Genomic DNA, 20,088 nt, shown 5'->3' with positions numbered 1-20,088 from the left:
GTCGACCGCGTTGAGATCATGCTGTAATAATTCAAAGACTGGATTACGACATCGATGAATATCGTCTTACACATGATCTTAGAATCTGCAAGATTTATTCCTTCAAGCGACTACTCTTTAGCCAATAAAATGAAAAGCAGTGTTGTAGCAACAAGAAAAGAAAATATCAAAATATGAAAAACACGTCAAATTTCAGAGCTTATCACAATTTACCTAGAATCGTTTCCGTTCAATCTCGTTGTTGTTGGCATAACTAACACCATACAAATTAAAAATAAAAAAAATAAAAAACAGTGAAGAGATCGGCAGTGACAGAAGAAAAAGTACAAGGCAAACGTATCTACCCAGAGATCATCAACTATCTTCGTCCCTTAGATTTCGAGTCAAAGTGATGTGCCTTCAACTTCTTCTTGCGCATCACCGTCGTCGGACCTCCTCCCTCTCTAAATGGCATTCCCATCAGAGAGAGTAGCCTCTGAGCTTCCTTGTCTGTTTTAGCTGTGGTGGTTATGCAGACATCCATTCCCTTTGGCTTACCAAGGCCATCAAACCTGATTTCCGGGAACACACTCTGATCACGAATCCCAATGCTATAATTTCCATGCCCATCAAAGCTGTTGGGATTTACTCCTTGAAAATCCCTTGTCCTAGGAAGCCCCAAGTTTATAAGCCGATCCAGAAACGAATACATAATCTGTCATGTTCAAGTAAACATGAGCAGACTGCTAGAGATCTGATTGATCTATGTTTTGTGCATGGAAAACATATATCATGAATGCAAAGATGAGGAAATGAAATGCCCTCGAGCAGGTTCAGACCCATCATTCAAGGGATTCCAATGTTGTAATTTTCAGTCACAATGAAAATTAACAAAAACCCAATAATAAATTTGTAATCATTCCACTCCCATCCATTGACTACCCTTTAAAAGGAACAGGGTTGTTTTTTGTAATCGTTCCTATTTTCACCCAACAAGCTCCATTAAGATGATGAATGCAGGGCCGAATCCCGGGTAACTGTCCCCTGTACTCAGATCTCCAGATTTACAAGAACAACACAAAACAGTGGAGAATAATAACTAACTTGACAGTTCACTGACATAGGGATCAATCCAATGCATTAACATAAGTACATAACAAAAGAAGGCGCATAATAAGAAATGGCAATATGAATCTTTGAAATGTAAGTTTCAACACTACCAGTATCCAACATTTTGTATCTGGCGTTGTGAATGTCAATCATTTCAAGTTCAAGCGTTATCGCTGTCCAACATCTTTTGATTCTCAGTTCAATCATTAAGGCTATGTTTGTAAAGGTTTCCTTACCTTTCCCTTCCTTTCCCTACTTTTTCCTTCAAACCAAACACAACCTAATAGCAAAGAATGCAATGAAATTATGAATCTTCTAATTTCAGGTTCTAGCAAAGAATGCAATGAAATTATGAATCTTCTAATTTCAGGTTCTAGCATTAGAAAATATTGAACTCCAAGCTGTAGGAAGTGCAAGATTGAATGTAAAAGCAAGCTTAGAGAAACTGAAGTTAATTAAACAAACTCACATTTCCTCTCAGTGTGACGGCAATACCAATTGGTTGGCCTTCCCTGAGTTTGAAGGTCGCAATAGAATTCCTTGCTCGTGTCTTTACAGGTCTCTGACCGGTAATGACCGCCAAATCCTTCAATGCTGCTTCCAAACCCTTCGAATTTTGTGCAGCATCTCCAATACCGCAATTCACCACAACCTTCTCAATCTTGGGAATCTACCAAAATTCAACATTTCAAGATTAAAAAGTGAAATCCAAGGGGATAATTAAGAATATATAACCCTAAAATGGCAAGTCCAAATGGTTCCTTGCCGTGCACGTTGAAACACGAAATGGAGAGAAAATATGCAAAATAAACTGAAATTGGAGTTGTCTAGCCCTAGAATTAGAACAAAAGGGACAACACCTCGTGGATGTTCTTGTAAGAGAACTCGTCCTTCAGCAAAGGAGCGATTTTCTCCAAATAATTCGTCTTCAGACGATGAACCGTCTCTGCTTCAGATTTATCCACCAAAACGATACCTGTACTAGCTTTCACTGTCAACCGACATCCATTTGCAGATCTTCCCGACAGAATTCTAGTAGCATTAGAGACAGAAACGACTGGAAATCGGCCATGAAACGAAGAAGATGAAGATTGTAGAAACGCAGTGGACGCCATGAGGATAGCTTTGTTCTTCCTCCCCTATCTATCCAGTCTCGAACTACGATGATACAATCCCGTGACAAGGCTTTGAGGCATTCAACCGAGAAACAAAAATACCCCTGTCCTTTGATATAAGCACCAAAATACCACGGCTGTGCCTAGAGGTCTGGAAGTGGGTTCAGCTGCCGTGTACTGTTATAGATAATGGAACCAGAAGGAGCAGTCTGGTCTGGTGCACTAGGCCGGTGTTGTAAATAGTGGAACTATTAGGGGCAGCTTAGTCTTCAAGGCTGGTGCTGTTTGAGTTCGGATATGCTCCTCAATGAGCGCATCTCACACCGTACTTACACCATGTACTGCCCGCACACCGAGAACATCTCTCATACTTATATTTATAATTCATGGGTAGATATTCCAAATAGAGGGTGGCATGTGGCTTTAAGATTGTTTACTGCTCTGTTGCTCGTGTTGTGTGGTGGATAAGGAGTATAGGTTCTCCTTTGCGATATTAGAACGGACCGGGCGAATTGACCCGAGGAATACACCAGGCCCAGCCCGAATTAACTGAAAGCTTTACTTGTGTAAGCAATGATAATGCCTCAGTGCACCAGTGACTCCATGCCCACACCGTTCCAATTGCGTTTTGACAATCTTGTATTGGGAATATCTCTCCATTTCTCCGTGAAATAAAGTACGCAAGTATTGTAAGTATTGAGTTATTGTTAATGTAAGATTATAAGGCTCGTTTGGTTTGTGGAGAAATTTGGGTGAGATGGAAAAAGATGAGATGGGATGGAAAATATATAAGTTTAACTTTTTATTATTTGGTTTTATATGAGAAAATAGTAGGAAAATTATTATCACAAAACAGAGTTCTACTTTCTTCTCTGTTTTGGTGTGATCATAAATGAAAAGATGGTGGAGAGTGAAGGGAACTATCGTAACCATAACTATCCTTGTTCTTCTGTTTCTTCTTCTTCTTCCTTTGATGGTATAGCGAGGCCAATGTAGTTGCTATGTCTTTCGCTCCACTGCTCCCCCTCTTTTTTCTTTTGCTACTTTTCTGTTCGGATTGTTTCGATTCCCATTGCGGTGGGGTGGAGGAGGAGGAGGCGACGACGGCAGTTAGAGCATGTGGTTGTGGTGAATGGATTTTCGTGACTTCTGGTACACTATCATTGATCTCTATCATCGCTCTCGGAAACCCATGAGGATTCTAGCCTAAGATCCGGGTAGGAGATGCTATTCCTCCTCAAGTGTCCGACCCTAGTGAAATCGGTGGAGAATGTCATGGGATTGTAGAAGCTGTGGTCGTGATACTCGAACCAGGGATGTGGGGTTGAGGATGGATGTGATTTGTCGGCCACCTGGGAGGTGCTGCTGCTGGCAACATTGGTATACTCATCATCAGTGCTGTTGGAGGACTCGTAGTTCCTCCTACTGAGAATCCCATAGAAGGGATGGAATGACAGAGCAAGAGAAAGAAAGCGGCGAAAGGCAATACGACGATTAGAACGACAGAGTTAAGAAATAAAGGAGAAGAAGAATGACGATGGCTACAACTGATGGTGGAACTAGTTTGTAGCCAAAAGGGTGGTGTGTTTGCATCTCCTTCCATGATTTGGGGTTGTTTTTTTCTCTTTTTTTCTTGCTTTTGGTTTTGCTTTGGATGAGAGAGAGAGAAGAGAGACAGACAGATAGAAGCAGAGACGTACAGAGAGACAGAATAGAGAAGAAATGAGAGATAGAAAGAGGAGTCGGGGTTGCAGCAACAACGACAAAGCAGAGGATGAAGATGAAGAAACTCGAGTTTTCTCAAGTTTTTCCACTGAGGTCGCATTGTTTTGGTGAGATCCCAATTGCACAATTTTGGAATCTCACATCCCACGTTTTTCTCATCCCGTCCCCTTATTTCTCTTGAAACAAATGAGAGAAAAAAGAATATTAATGAAATATTTCCTTTTTCTCATCTCCATCCCACAAACCAAACGGAGGCTAAAGGTTGCTTAAATGGACTTTGCACTGATTGAAGTCAAACTCCAAAATATATAGGTCCCATACGAGAAGTTAAATGTATTTTATGCTTGGTGAGGTGTGTGGTGTGTAGTATTATTATTGGTTCATAGCCTTATGAACAACTATTGGTTCAGTTAACCATATCTCGTGTTGTTTTGTCTGGGTTTATATTGCATTGCAAAATGCAAATATGAATAAGATACAAATTTTGCATTTATTTATTTGTAATTATGATTTACACTTTGCATTTAAAAAATTAATGCAAAATTTGCATCACTTCATCAAACCATAATTTTCTCATGAAAACTATATCGATTTTCATCTTACCTTACTACCCCCAAATAACTTTTCTCCCACCTCATTTATCTTTCGTATAATTTGTAAACAACGTCAATTAAATTCTTATAAACAAACAAAACTAAGAACAACGTCAATTAAATTCTTATTAACTTGCCCATCCATGATAGCATTGTGTATCAGCCAATCAGCAGCTTGATTCACCTCTCTAAAGGTATGATGAAAAGCCAAATGCGAGCTAACATGTCTACGGTCTTCCATGATGTTCAATAACAATAGCAACAAATCTCTTCAGATAATTGATGACCAACATTAAATCCCCTTCAATTATGATCGAGGGCTCTCTAATATTGAAAGTCATATTGTAAGTTTCCTAGGCTATCCAAGCTTCAGCAATGTTGATAGTAGTAAGCCAATCCTGTGTGCTTTAAGATTATGAATGGCTCCAAGGTGATCCTCAGCAATACATATAATAGCACACCAATCATCAGCATTACGAGACACATAATGAACCCCAAAATTTCCCTTCATCTTGATACAATTCACAACCTCTATGAAGCAATTCAAAGCTCTCAATCAAGATAGGAGGGATGGTTTTATTATTAAATGTATCTCTTTTTTATTTTTCCATATGAACCATAATATAATAACCCAACAATATTAAGCTCAACCACCATCCAAATCTGCTTCTCATATGAGCATTTCTTAAAGATATGATTAATATCTTCAAACTCTCCACAAAAGCCACAAGCTCCTTCAATATTACAACCTTTGTGAATAATCAGACTTTTAGGCAATTTGTAACTTATGATAAGGAAAAGAAAAATCTTCGATTTAGGAGGGCCCCAAATTTTTCAATCAAAACCAATCCAATTATTAACTGGACAAAACTATGGAACCAAAATCGTTATAATCGGCTCAGTCTATTCAGATCCGTTAAGTAAACCTGATCCATTGACAATTCTCGATTATTGGTACGTGGGATACATTAGTCCAATTTGCAATTGATGCATTTATTTATTGAGAAGGAAATTACATCTACTGTGCAAGCATAGTAGCTCGACTCCCTTGCGATCCCAATGAAAAAAAAATATACCAACAATTGAAATAATTTGGAACATAATAGAAATTGATTTCTTATTCCAATTGCTAGTCCATAAGAGATGTGCTTAACACAAAAATTGAAGAAAAGTGTTGGTTTGGATATCAATTAAAGTTTTCATGGCAGTTTTCCGATCAACATATATGGCCGTGGTTTTGTAGACTTAGGTCGGCACTTAGGCTATGTTTGGTGATTAAGTGATGGACAAGTGCTTATTCTAAGTACTTATTTTAACCACTACTTAATTTTGTTTGGTGACCCATTTTTCAAATCACTTATTGAGCTTTTTAAGCACTTATTGGGGTTGGGATATTTGATGAACTGCATTCCCTACAAGTGCTTATTTTAGCATAAATGACATATTTAACCCCCATTTCATCCACACATATAAACAATATTTTTCACATAATAATAATAATAATAATAGTAACAACAACAACAACAACATCATCATCATCATCATCATCATCATCATCAACAACAACAACAACACAATAATATGCAATAAGAATCACCAAAATGAAATTTCAGGATATCATTATTCATATAAAAAATCAATAAAACATATTTTAGCATATTATTATTCAAATATTTTAGTGTAATATTATTTACATATTTCAACATATTATGGTTCATATATTTCAGCATATACAATGTGCAATAATTTTTTTTTAATTATAGTATCACAAAAAATCATATTAATAAAAAAACAATCAACATTCGGATTAAGGAAAAATTAAATTTGGAAAACATCACCAATTATTCATAACTTGGAATAAAAACACAAAAGTGCAATAATATTTAACATAAGAGAATTAACACAATGGAACTAATTAACACAAATTCCCATCACCCATTATTCGGATTATGCAAAATAATCAACATAAAATAATTAACACAACCACATACACTTCAAAAAATCACAACATTATCGTTTTTATCTCTAAAAATTAAAAAAAAAAAAACAGTTTTGAGCAAAATGTTACACTAAAAATAATTATAAAGCAAAGGAGGAGGATGACCAACCTGATGTCGACAACAATTGTATGGTGATAATGGAGTGAAATCCCTCCAAAAAAACCAGATCTGGCAATGAACAATGCCAAAAGGGTTCCAAATATTAAATACCTCAAAAAACCAAAAATGTTCATGAAAACATGGACAAAATCACTCCAAAAATGATCTGATCCTTGGTGAGTTTTTAGGTTGTTTGATGGTCATCGAATGCTCCCATTACAGGTGCCGTCGTTGGTATACTCGAGTTTGTTTGAATGAGGAAGAAGAGGGTTTCTCTAACACATGGGGGTATTTTGGGGATTTTAAAAAATTAACCAAGGATTGAGCCGTCCCAAAAATTTTGAACATGCACTTATTTAATAAGTGCTTAAAAAAACCACTCTCAAGTTGTTTTTTCAATAAGCACTTTTTCCTTATTTTTTTACTAAAGAGGCACAAGTGCTTATTTTCTACTTAATCTGTGGTCCCAACACTTATGTAAAGTACTTATAAAAAGTACTTAATAAAAGTGAAATCAAATATGGCCTTATGTCCATTGACATAGAGTTTCCTTAAATAATAGAAATTAGCAAGATCGGGTATGATTATTTTTCATGTTGCATGTTACCTCAATTTCTATGCTAGAGGCTAATTTTTCACATAAAAAGAATGAGGCCTATGGCAAGAATTTTGCAACCAAACGCTATAATGTTATTCACTCTTATCCATTCTTGCCTAGAAGGGAACCTATTTATTTATTGACTGTGACTGTCGGAGGACCAATTTGAAATGGTGCAATGAACATTTGTTTGTTTGTAGTGAGAATTTCATTTCAAATTCATGGGAGTAGGGGAGACAAATTTTCACCCAATCCGCTGAACCCACCTAGCATCTAATCCACCCAACCGCCCATCTAATTGGCATGTTGGAAATGGGTTTGATCAACCATTGGGTCAATTTAAATGGGTTGGGTTGGGTTATGAATAACCATTGGGTTAACCATTAAAGATATAAGTATTAATTTGTTAGCCATTTTTTTAATTTTCTTCATTTAAATGAAATAATTTATAATTAATGCATTAATTTTATATTAATTATTGACTAAAATTAGTTTTTCTCAAATCAACACACTTCACCCAAATCGACACAAATCCAAATCAACTTGGCTCGAGTTCGAACTAGCTCAACTTGGTCTAAATATGAACAGACGCGATCGCCTCGATTCAATTCGTTTGGGCCGGTCAGCCCAGGCAGAACCCGGCCCGACCAAGAGCATGTTGATCTTGGTTTGCCCAAACCCAAAACGGGGTGGGTGGGATGGTGTCTGGACCCTAAATCTTCCCCACTTGTTTTTCCTGATTTGGATCGTCTGGCCCGAGTCGTATTTGTACAACCTGACCTGAATCCTGACATGTTCGATATACTTCTCCTGACCCGCTTTGGGCCAATCAGTTCAGTCCCAAACCCATGCACAAACCTGATATGGGCTGGTCCAAGTTAATCCATCATTGATTGAACCGACCCAGTTCAGTCCAACCGTACTGATCCGGATCTAAACGGTTCAACCACTCTTGATGTGATTAGCTCAAAGACAATCTAATTAGATAGCTCAAGTTGGTCTAACTAGTTTTAATCTAAGTAGTTTAGTCAAATCCGAAACCCGAACATAGTCAAATGGCTTCGCCGCTTGTGTGAAAATAAAATGCATGTAATGTGATTTAAACCTGCACCACTTGTGCAAATAGCAACTACTATTACCACCAAGCTATTACCAACTTATTTGTCAAGAGAGAGTTAGTTTTTTGTTTTAAGTACATAAATATAAGATTAATGGGTTTGGGCGGGTTGGATTGGGTTGAACCCAACCCATTTAATTTTATATAATTGGGTCATTAATGAGTTGGCAAGTTAAATGGGTTGGGTTGAAGCTCAACCCAAACCCAACCCAACCCACCCAATTGCCACCACTACATGGGAGTGCAAGTAGACTAAAAGCGTAAAATTTTGATTCAAATTTACTTTATACTTGATTTTGTCTTGTAGGAAGTAAATTAATGGGAATGCATATATTCTGAGCTGGTTGCGTTTGAGAGTGCTTCTCAAATGGGTATTCACTATTTTTGTACCATTTGCTTTGGAAAATCCAAAGGTGGGTCAAAACCATTTGGGTGAAAAGTAGGGGTGATCATGGGCCAGGCTGGGCCAGGCTTTGCACTTATGATAAGGGCTATAGCTTAGGGCCAAGGGTTCCAGGCCTAAAACATAAGCCCTAGCCTAGGTCTATACGGGCCCGGGTTAGGCCTGATTCTAGGCCAATGTCACTCATATATAAAGCATTATATATCTATATATTAAATGACATAACATGCATATAAACTTACTTTATACATTATATAATATAAAATATTACATATAATATAAATTATACATGTCATGTTATAATATTTATATATAAAATATATAATATAATATGAAATAACGTGTATACATATGTATACATTACACACAAAATGTGTAAGTTTAAATATATGAGGGCTGAGTTGGGCTTGAAGTATTAAGCCCAAGCCCGGCCCTAAAATTTATAGGCCTGATGTGGGCCTGGCTGAAATGATCACCCCTAGTGAAAAAGGGTTAAAATACAAAAACCTCCCCCCCAACAATCATAAAAACCTCCCTTATAGTTTTATTCTATCAAAAACCTCTCCTGCATTTTTAAAGAAATTGACAAAAACATCCCTTCTCTCAATGACCAAGACGGAAAACATTAAATTCATGAATCACATTTTTAAAATACTTATTTTACCCATTTGCAAATTAATTTACATCTATTTTTAACGATACTGCCACATTGCTCGCCCTACACCTGTACAACTTCCCACCCCTACCACACAAGTCCCTGGACACAAACTGATGTCTAGGACTCCTCCACTTGGCCCCACTGCCACGTGGCAACATCAAAAGCCTTTGCACTCCTCTTGAGCCATTCTTGCATCTTCATGGAATACCCACCTATGACAAGGAACCTGCCAGCATGGAAGATCCCCTTGCACTCATCCTGTTGCTTGTCCATGTCACATAGTAGGGTCTACTCATCCTTCACCATGCCATACAACATTGTGGACTTAAGTGCTGATGCACAAGCAAAGAACGATTGCGAGGTTCTCGATATGTCTAGCCCATGATGTTATCCATTGAACGTGCACTGTGTGGGTGCTTTTCACACGTGCACTGCGTCGAGATGGGCCGGGGCATGAGTGTGGGCGTGGGTGCGTGTATGTGTACGCACGCGCTACATCGGACGTTTTTTTACCGATTTAACCATTTGACTTTAAAATTCAAATTTATTTTTTTGAACAGTTTTCTTTTCCTATTCGTGTTTCTTCCTTTCTGTGTCTCTTCAATAGGTGCATTGTTCTAAAGAGGCACTTGTCTAAATGGACACCTCTAGTCCATTTGGGTCTGAGAACACTCTATAAAAGGAGTGTTGGTCAACCCAATCTACACACCGACATTTTCAATAGTCTTCTCTTCTTTGTCTTCTCCGTCAATCTGAACATCACTTCATTGTGGTTCGTAGAGGTCTGGTAAGCGAGTGCACCCCTACCAGTGGCTTGTGGGTTGTTTTATCTTGGCGACCAATTTGCGATCACCTGGCTGCATCATAGGGGGCAAATGTGGTTTTAAGGAGAGTGAATAAGTGGCATGACTTTGCCCTACTTCTCTCGGCAATTTCTTAGTTTTTGCAATTTTGCAACATCACACTCTTGCAAGTTCCAGTTTGGAAAGCGATTACCGATAAGTTCCATTCTGCCATTATTTTCCAACAATTTTAAAACCACATTTATCGAACCTATCTCTGTTAACCCTTTCATGAGAAACCAGATACTGTCAACAGTTCCTGATTTCTCTAAGATTGAACCTTTCAATGGAACCAATTACAAGCGTTGGAGACAACATTGTTTGCCTTAGAGCAGTTAGGGATAGCCTTTGCTTTGACTGAACCAAACCCATTAAACATGGAGGAACCAACACCGTTCTATTGTTGTAGAACACTTGACTATGACCGAGCACCTCTACACCAACCATATCCTCAACCGTCTATCCAATGAACTGTACAATGTCTACTCTTCCTATAACTTTTCCTATGAAATTTGTAATACATTGGACAATAAGTATGCTTTGGAAAATGTTGGAAATAAAAAATATGTAATTGTCAACTTCTTACATTTCACCATGAAAGAAGACATGAACATGTCTGCCCAAATAGATGAGTCTTAGGTGCTTGTGGGGGAACTAGAAAAAGAAGGCATGGCACTACTAGATGAATTCATTGCTAGTTCTCTCATAGAGAAATTGCCATATATATGGAATGATTTCAAGACTAGTATGAACTGTCAAAGGAAGGACACTACATTGGACCAAGTAGCGGTTTGAATTAAAATATAAGAAAAGAATAGAAAGACAAATGATGACTAGTTTTCTGAAACCAATTTGATTGAGGAAAAGACTACAAAATTCAAAAGGAATTTGAATGTGAAAAATGATCCGAAATTTAAGAAGCAACAAAAGAAATGAAATTGCTATGTATGTGGCAAACCTAGACATTACAAGAAGGATTGTCGGTACCGAAAGGACTAAGAAACCAAAAGTCAATTTGATTGGGGGTGTTATTGCAACAATGGTAATTGAGGCAAACTTAGTGGATAAGTTGAAGGAGTGAGTACTAGACATTGGTGCTACCAAGCACATATGTGGGGACCACAACTTCTTCTTTGAGTATACAACTCAATCTGAGGGAGAGCAAGTCTTCATGGAAAACTTACAAACTTCGAAGGTCATTGGCAAAGGAAAAGTGCTCCTAAAACTAACTTCAGAAAAAATTCTAATACTGAACGATGTGCTGCATGTGACAGAGATATGACGAAACTTGGTATTGGGAGCGCTCCTTAACAAAGTATGGCAAAAGCTCACATTTAAAGCAGATAAGTCTGTTTTAACTAAAAATAATGTTTTTATTGGAAAATGGTATAGTGCTAGTGAACTGTTTGTACTGAATATTTCTTATATTGTTATGAATAAAAATGCTTATTCTTCTGCTTATATTGTTAAATTTTTTGATATTTGGCATGCTAGACTAGGGCAGCATAGTGCTCATTGTTTAAAACGGTTATGTAAATTAAGAATTTGAATGTTTCTATTAATTTTACAAATGAAAAATGACAAGTATGTGTAGAAGCAAAATTCACTAAAAAACCTCATAAAAGTATACAACGAGAAACTAAATTATTACAACTTATACATAGTGATATAGGATACTTTAAATAACATTTACAAATGACTTGTCTAGATATGCAAAAGTAGTTCTACTTAAATAAAAAGATGAGGTTGATTAAGCTTTTATAAACTATAAAACTAAAGTAGAAAATCGGTTAGGAAAGAAAATAAAAAGACTTAGAAAATTCTTTGAAGAAAATGAAATCATACATGAAACCATACCCCCTTATCAACCTGAATCTAATGGAGTTGCAGAAAGACTTAACAGAACACTAAAATAAATAATGAATGCAATGCTAATTAGTTCAGGTGCACTTTTAAACTTGTGGGGGAAAACAATTGTAACGACTTATCACTTATATAATAAAATACCACCCAAGAAGAAATGACAAATTCCTTTTGAATTGTGACATAACAGAAAACCTAGTTTGAACTACCTAAAAGTTTAGGGTTGCCTAGCAAAATGTTAGAATACCTGAATCTAAAAGAAATAAATTAGGACCGAAAACATGTGACTATGTGTTCATTGGATATGCATAAAACAATGCAACTTATTGATTCCTTGTAATTAAAATAATTAATAATGTTGTAGAAAGCAACTCAATAATAGTCCTGAGATGCAGAATTCTTTGAGCACATTTTTCTATGGAGAAAAGAAACAATAAATAGGAAACCCTCCCAAATCCAAAATAGAAACCAAGAACAATTGACTGTCCAAGGAATTAGTACTTCTCTTAGTCAAGACAACACCGATTCTAGGAATCAAGAACCAGACTTAAGGAAAAGTAAAAAACAAAGGAAAGAAACAAACTCGGGTGACGAAATGTTCACATTTCTGGTGGACAAGGACCCAGTAACCTATCAAGAAGCTATTACCTCACCTGATGCAGTATTTTGGAAAGAAGCCATAAAAAGTGAAATAGACTCCTTATTCACTAATCACACTTAGAAACTTGTAGATCTTCCTCCTGGAACTAAGGCTTTGGATTGTATGTGGATTTTTAATAAAAAATTAAATCCATATGGTGCAATAGATAAATTCAATGCCAAATTAGTTGCTAAAGAGTTCAAACAAAAGAAAGATGTAGAGTTCTTTGACACCTACTCCCTAGTTGCAAAGTTAACTACAATTAGAGTCTTATTTGCCATAGTATCCAATTATAAAATAGTAGTTCATCAAATTGATGTAAAAATAACTTTCTTAATTGGGGAATTAGGGGAAGAAATATATATATTAAGCATCTTGAAAGTTTCATAATTCCAAGACAAGAAAATTAAGTATATAAATTAATTAAGTCTCTGTATACCTTAAAATAAGCTCCCAAACAATGGCATGAAAATTTTGATAATGTGTTAGTAACTAATGGATATAATATAAATAGTTCTAATAGATGCATATATAGAAAATTTGTAGATGATAAAAGAGTCATTATTTGTTTATATGTTGATGATATGCTAATAATGGGAACAAGTCTAGAGGTAGTAAAAGAAACAAAACAATTTCTAATGTCCAAATTGTATACCAAGGACTTGGGTGGGGCTAATGTAATCTTGGGAATTAAAATTTATAAATAATAAGGAAACTTTATTTTCTCCCAACCTCACTATGTAGAGAGTATTCTTAGAAAATTTGGACACTGACCGTAAAACTGTTAAAACACCTATTGACTATGGTATTCACTTAAGGAGACATATAGGAGAATGTGTTTCACAAAAGGACTATGCAAGTATAATTGGATCAGTATTTTAATGAACTGCATAAGACTAGACATAGCTATAACTATGGGAAAATTAAGTCAGCATACTCATAATCTTGGAAATGAACATTGGGAAGCTCTAAGAAGATTATTAAAATATTTAAAAGGAACTATGATTTTTGGTTTATTTTACTCAAGTTTTCTCTTGTGTTAGAAGATTTATTGATGCGAATTGGACTGTAGATTCAAATGATAATACTTTCACCAATGGATATGTGTTTATCCTAGGTGGAGGAGCAATATTGTGGAAATTGGTAAAGTAGTCATGTAATATAAATTCAATAATGGAGGCTGAATTTATTGCACTAGAATTGGCGGGGTCTAAGGCAGAGTGGCTAAGAAACTTATTATCAGATATACCACTTTGGCCACGACTGGTTCCGTCAATATCTCTCCATTGTAATAGCTAAACAACAATAACCAAAGCCAATAACCAAACTTACAATGGTAAAAGAAGGCACATCTACTTAAGGCATAATCTAGTAAGACAACACCTTAGTGAAGGTACGATCCCTTTGGATTTTGCAAGGTTTGAAAAGAAACTTACAGATTCGTTAACCAAACCACATATTTTTAAGGTGGTTTATGAGACATCGGTAGGAATGGGGTTGAAGCTTATTACATAAGTCATTAGTGATAGACACCCAACCTATGAAAGGAGATCTCTAGAATTAGCTTGAATGCGTAAAAACAAGTCACTAGATGATTTGGAAAAGCACTATCATTTTGTGTCCTATTTCAGATGCCGATGTAAAATACTGAAGTGTGGTCGCTTATAAATGAATAGGTGCATTGTTCTGAATGGTTTGATCGTTTGACTTTAAAATTCAAATTTATATTTTTGAACGGTTTTCTTTTTCTGTTCGTGTCTCTTCCTTTTTGTGTCTCTTAGAATAGGTGTAGTGTTCTGAAGAGGCACTTGTTTGAACGGACACCTCTATGTCCATTCGATTCTGAGAACACTCTATAAAAGGAGTGTTGGTCGACCTAGTCTACAAACCAACATTTTCAACAGTCTTCTCTTCTTTGTCTTCTCCGTCAATTTGAGCATCACTTATATGTGGTTCATGGAGGTCTGGTAAGTGAGTGCACGCCTACCAATGGCCTATGGGTTTTTTATCTTGGTGACCGATTTGCGATCACCCGACTGCACCATAGGGGGCAAATGCGGTTTTAAGGAGAGTGACCAAGTGGCACGACTCAACCCTCCTTTTTGCAATTTCTCAGTTTCGCAATTCTGCAATGTCATACTCCTGCAAGTTCTGCTTTAGAAAGTGATTACTGATAAGTTCCATTCTACCTTATTCATTATTTTCCAACACCATCAAAATCAACGTCCCCTTCACCGGCCACCCACCCTCTTGCACCTTCAAAACCACCCCAAAGGAACTCATTTTTTTTTTCAAAGACATGGTCGTCATGCGTCGTATTGAGATTGCTACGGACTTGCTCTACAAGGCTAAGCTAATCCGCGATTTCTGTCATTTCTACAGTGGCCAAGAAACCATCTCCGTGGGCATGGAATTGTTGGTGCACAGGTGCCACTCGGCTGTGGTCTTGCATTCGTGCAGAAGTACTTCAAAGGTAATATTGTCACATTCGCTATGTATGGTAAAATAGGTATTTTGTTAAAGGGTAAAATAGGTATTTTGAAACTTTGATTTATCAGTTTAACATTTTCCGTCTTTGTTATTGACGAAAGGGAGGTTTTTGTTGAATTTTTTAAAAATCTAGGAGAGGTTTTTGCTAAAGTGAAACTTTAGGAGAGATTTTTATGATTGCCAAAAACTTCAAGGGAGGTTTTTGTGCAAATTAGGCTTTCAGAAAACCCATTTGAAAAAGCATTAAAAAAACTCCATTTCAGTGTTTTCGAACCTTTGTTGACTCGGATAGCCAGATCACTCAGACCAAGAACCATCCAAAAAACCGATTCCATTTTACTCTAAGCTCGTTCCTTGGCCAAAACTGTTGAATTGGTTAGTGACCCGCTAACCCGAGTATATAATCTGTTCAACCCGTTCAATGGTTTTGGCCATTTTTATTTTAACAATTTTTTTTTTAAATTGGAACGGCCATCCATTTGAACTGGATGGTCAAACCATTAACTTGGAAACCGATGGCCAGAATGATTCCGGTTCCGAGTCGGTTTTAAAACCTTGCTCCATTTAGCATTTTGCATTTACAATAAGTTATTTTCAACAAAAAAATGGTAATTAGGTAGACAAACACTGAAAAAGTTTTTTTTTTCTCTAAAAAAAACCCATTTCAAAAGTAGCTTTTTCAAAAGCCCATTTAGAACAAAAAACACTCCCCAAAATGGTGTTATTTACACTTTTTTACTCCACATTTGACTTTGGCGATAGGATACTCTACAAACAAAAACTCTGCACACATCATGGAAGCATTGGAGTCCTCCGGTACACTAGGAACATCTCTCCATGAATTAAACGCAAATGTATTAGAATTTAGAAATACTTTCAATATGTGGCTTGGATGGTATGTGAGCAGAATTATGACTTGTCCTCTCTTTCTTATCGGGAATAGTCGAACTTGTTTAGCATTGCTCTAATTTCAAATACCACCTACAAGCTACAAGGCTACAACCTACATACCTTTGCCTCTAGATTACGGTGAACACCCCTACGTTATTTGAAGTTCCAATTTGACTAACCTGTGCCATTTTGTTATGGTGCAAATTTCATTTTATAAGAATGCAAGTCCTAATTTTACATTTGTTTCGGGTTTTAATTTTTTATGTATATTTGGGAGGAGTAAATTTTGAAATAAAATGACATAGTACAAAAAACTAAAGTATAAAGACGGTTATCTATTTGAGTGTAATATGGGAAGTGATGTGATTTCCACTTAACTTTGGAGGAAGGTGTTTTAAGTACAAATGAGACAAAGCATTAATTGGATTCAATGCAAACCAAAACACATATACAAATCTAAAATGAAAAGTTGTATTTGATTTGTATTGCAATGCAAAAAGATGAGCCTTTTGGGAATCTGTTAGGAAGAGGTCACATGGTCCTTTGATGTTTTTTCACATGCCTCGTGATACTTTGTTATCAGTTCTGCTAATAATTAAACTTTTGTATGTCTTTATTTGGTTTGATTAAAATACAATTAAGTTCGATTCAGTTTGGTTTAAAATCATGAAAATGAATGTATTTTTATATTTATTATGTATGTATATATTAATCTAGCTATGTTTGTGAACTTTGACTCTAATCGATCTCGAGTTTGAATAATTAATCAAGCTTACATCGATTTGAGCTCGAACCAAGCCTAATCAAATTTTAGCTAGAAGTATTATTCCATTAGAACTCGATTTGATTGCAGCCTTACCAGTAGATTTGGAGCTTCTCAAAGGGATTTTTATGTATTGGTCTTGGTGGCCTCTATTCACAAGACAAATATAAGCCCCAAAGAACTTGTCAAATGCACGTACCCATAATAAACCTTTCGGGCGACATTTATATATAAACTAAAAGCTTAAAATAAGACGAACTGAAATCAACAATACTAGGTTTGTTTTAAAGTAGTTGTTTTCAGTTAGTACATGATTGGATCAGGTCAATCAAGAGGGTTCCACATGTGGTATTGTTTGGATCTGCCATATCATAATACCAAATGATTGAAAATAAAGTTGGTCATATAAGGAAGCTATTTACTTGACCCCGATTATGTTTTTCTATCTTCTTTAATATAATTCAAATCAATCTACATTATGGGTATTTATGGTCTGCTTTGGTCTGGTTTGAAGTAAATACCATACTAGACCATTTTGGCACAAATATCAAACAAGATTATGTATGTGTTTGGTGGAGCTTCCATTTATTAATTAAAGATTTGTATTTGATTTGTTTTCAAAACTGAAAAAAGTAATAATGTCAACTGTTTATGACAAGTAGGTGCCACTAGGTGTCGTTAGGTGTTACATCAGCATAATAGTGAATAAACGTATAACCGTTGAGGGAAGCGTTAAAATGAAGTTTCTCCCAACAGTAGGTGTACACATAAATCAATGTCAGCTTTTGTGAGTATCTATGCGTAATGATCACCATGATGTGCTAAAATACTGATTTGGCGATGACATGGCGCCATTTTGATAAACACATATCACGAAACGCCCATGAAACAAAACACATGTTAAACCATTTTATCTTAGTTTGGTCCAGTTTCTAATATATTTTGGGTATCAAACCAAAGTGGAAGTTTACAATTTGATCAGTTTTTTTAGAAACCAAACCATAAATTGAATTTTAATTTTTTTCCCAAACTGAATCAAGTTGTTGTCAAGTCCATACCAGGACAAACCACCAATTTCAACTTGGTTTAATCTAGTTTAGGAAGCTAAACCATATAGCATCTGTTTGGCATCATTGTTGTTGCTCCAGAAAACGGTGCCACATCAGCACCATGCTGGAAAAAATGGTGCTCTAGGAAATAGGCATTTGTTTGGAACTATTTTTTTTTTCATAAAAAAATGGTGCTCCAAGCCACGCCTTGGAAATCGGGAAGGCATGGCTTGGAGCAACGTCGAATTTGGCATTTCCTGGAGCTGCGGCTCGTTGCTATCAACATGGATGTGAGGTAATAGTGATGTGGCACTAGATAATGGGTACCAATGTTGAAAACATTTCCTTGAGCATTGGTACCAAATAGAAAACATTGTTGTTGCTCCAGGAAACATCCTACCTGGAAGCAACATTAGCAAAAAGAAAAGGCTCTTTCTCATTATATCACCTATTAGAGTTATTTTTAATGTCATATCACTTATTGGAGTTACTCTTAAGGCCTTTTCGTTTTTTGAATTTTGAGAGAAGGAAAACTTGGTCAATGGGATTGTGGTTATCATTGACCAAAATACCAATGCTCTTTTTTAAGATTACGTATACTTCACAAAAAAATTATTTTAACATTTGGATGGAACAAAAGTGTCTCTTTTAATAATGAATTTTAATGACTAAAACGATCATTATTTTATTTACATGAAAATAAAAGAACACGAATAAATGAACTTATCCAGGTATGTGCTTCATAGAAAATATTTACCTTTCCTAAAAGAAGAACGGCCCCTTGCTTTCCTATGAATAACTTCATACCTAATACTACTTACTTTTTCTACTAGCCCATTTTTATCACCTATAATGAACACCCTATCTATAAACACCCTTTAATAACAAATCAAACATAATTTAATTGATCACCATAATTATCATTAGCTTTTGTCTCAAGTATATATGGATTGAATAGAAGAAAATGTTTCATCATTTCTTTCAAACCAGATGAAGGAAGATTTGGCCCGACCTCGTGATCACGCAACACGTGGCAAAGGCAACAGCTTTGCACAACAGCATGCCTAAGGCGCGAGCACTAAAGGGAGGAACCAGCGGTCCGAACTCCCTATCAGCAGCCCGAACTCACTACTGAGAGCCCGAACTCTCCCTTGGGCCCCAAGTCAAACCCAAACTGGCCTGCCCTATGACAGTTCGGAACACACCTCACCGAACTAGCTTGCCTTATAGCAGTTCGGGACACCTCACCGAACTAGCCCGCCTTAGAATAGTTCGGGACACCTCACCGAACTGGCCTGCCTTGTAGCAGTTCGGGGCTCACCTCACCGAACTGGCCCGCCTTAGAACAGTTCGGGACACCTCACCGAACTGGCCTGCCTTATAGCAGTTCAGGACACACCTCACCGAACTAGCCTGCCTTATAGCAGTTCAAGACTCACCTCACCGAACTGGCCTACACTATGGCAATACAAAACATACCTCCGAACTCAAGACTTCACCTCGCTCACCACTCCAGCACTTCGCCTCTAGGACGCCAAACTGAACAAATCGTACCATGCCTAACACCGAGGAAGCTCATACCTAGGGGTGGCGCACCTAACTGACTCGGGATCTGACGCTTGACGGCCGCACTTCAAACGGCCACCTGCCACCGCCACCTGACACCACCATCTCCAGTTACAGAGATGGCTCCAACAAAGAGCAGTGGCAGTTCTGTCCCAGTAGAAATGATGACACCCGAACTGGCAGAAATAGAGATAATCATACCCGACCTGACAGAGGCCTCGGAATGAGTGCGCGAAGTGGTTATAAAAGGCCCCTTACCCCCAACAATAAAGTATGTGAACTTTGCGTCATCTGGTCTTTACTTTGCCTTTGAGAGAATACTAACTTGAGCTTTGGAGTTATTTCACCGAGTTCCCCCAGAGTTCCCTCATCTTCTCCGCTTCAAGCTCTCCGTTGCTCCAGTCAGAGGCAAAATCGTTGACAGCTAAGGCCGGTCGGATTGCGCTCCATCAATTGGCACCGTCTGTGGGAAAGCTTCCAAAAGCCTCCCTCTAAATCTCTCTTACCTCTCTTACCTATTCTTCTTCCAAAAAACTCCAACACCCATGGCTTCTTCCAACAATGCCAGACGTGGCACAGAAATGAAC

The 20,088-nt window shown here is 37.0% G+C and overlaps 1 protein-coding gene across 1 annotated transcript; it reads right to left on the bottom strand.

The window, feature by feature from the left end:
- Positions 1 to 164: 164 nt before the first annotated feature.
- LOC148879811 (Ribosomal L5P family protein) lies at positions 165 to 2,530 on the bottom strand. The gene is made up of 3 exons (XM_088961519.1): positions 1,950 to 2,530; positions 1,559 to 1,759; positions 165 to 694 (listed from the first exon to the last, which is right to left on the bottom strand). The coding sequence occupies exons 1-3, from the start codon at positions 2,202 to 2,204 to the stop codon at positions 359 to 361; spliced, it is 792 nt and encodes a 263-aa protein (XP_088817645.1). The 5' UTR covers positions 2,205 to 2,530; the 3' UTR covers positions 165 to 358.
- Between the last annotated feature and the right edge of the window lie 17,558 nt (positions 2,531 to 20,088).

The sequence above is a fragment of the Nelumbo lutea genome, chromosome 1 (genome assembly GCF_056320005.1).
Source record: "Nelumbo lutea isolate HS-2025 chromosome 1, American lotus-T2T, whole genome shotgun sequence".
Lineage (NCBI taxonomy): Eukaryota > Viridiplantae > Streptophyta > Magnoliopsida > Proteales > Nelumbonaceae > Nelumbo > Nelumbo lutea.
Note: the sequence above shows the minus strand (reverse complement) of the source record. Positions and strands in the feature narration are given on the sequence as shown.

Bases quoted from the DNA above. Each gene is read 5' to 3' on its own strand.
- LOC148879811 (XM_088961519.1), bottom strand. From the start codon at position 2,204: ATGGCGTCCACTGCGTTTCTACAATCTTCATCTTCTTCGTTTCATGGC. The intron at 1,760-1,949 runs GTGTTGTCCCTT...GAATTTTGGTAG, and splicing joins CTTACAAGAACATCCACGAG to ATTCCCAAGATTGAGAAGGT. The intron at 695-1,558 runs GTGAGTTTGTTT...TGAACATGACAG, and splicing joins CCGTCACACTGAGAGGAAAT to ATTATGTATTCGTTTCTGGA.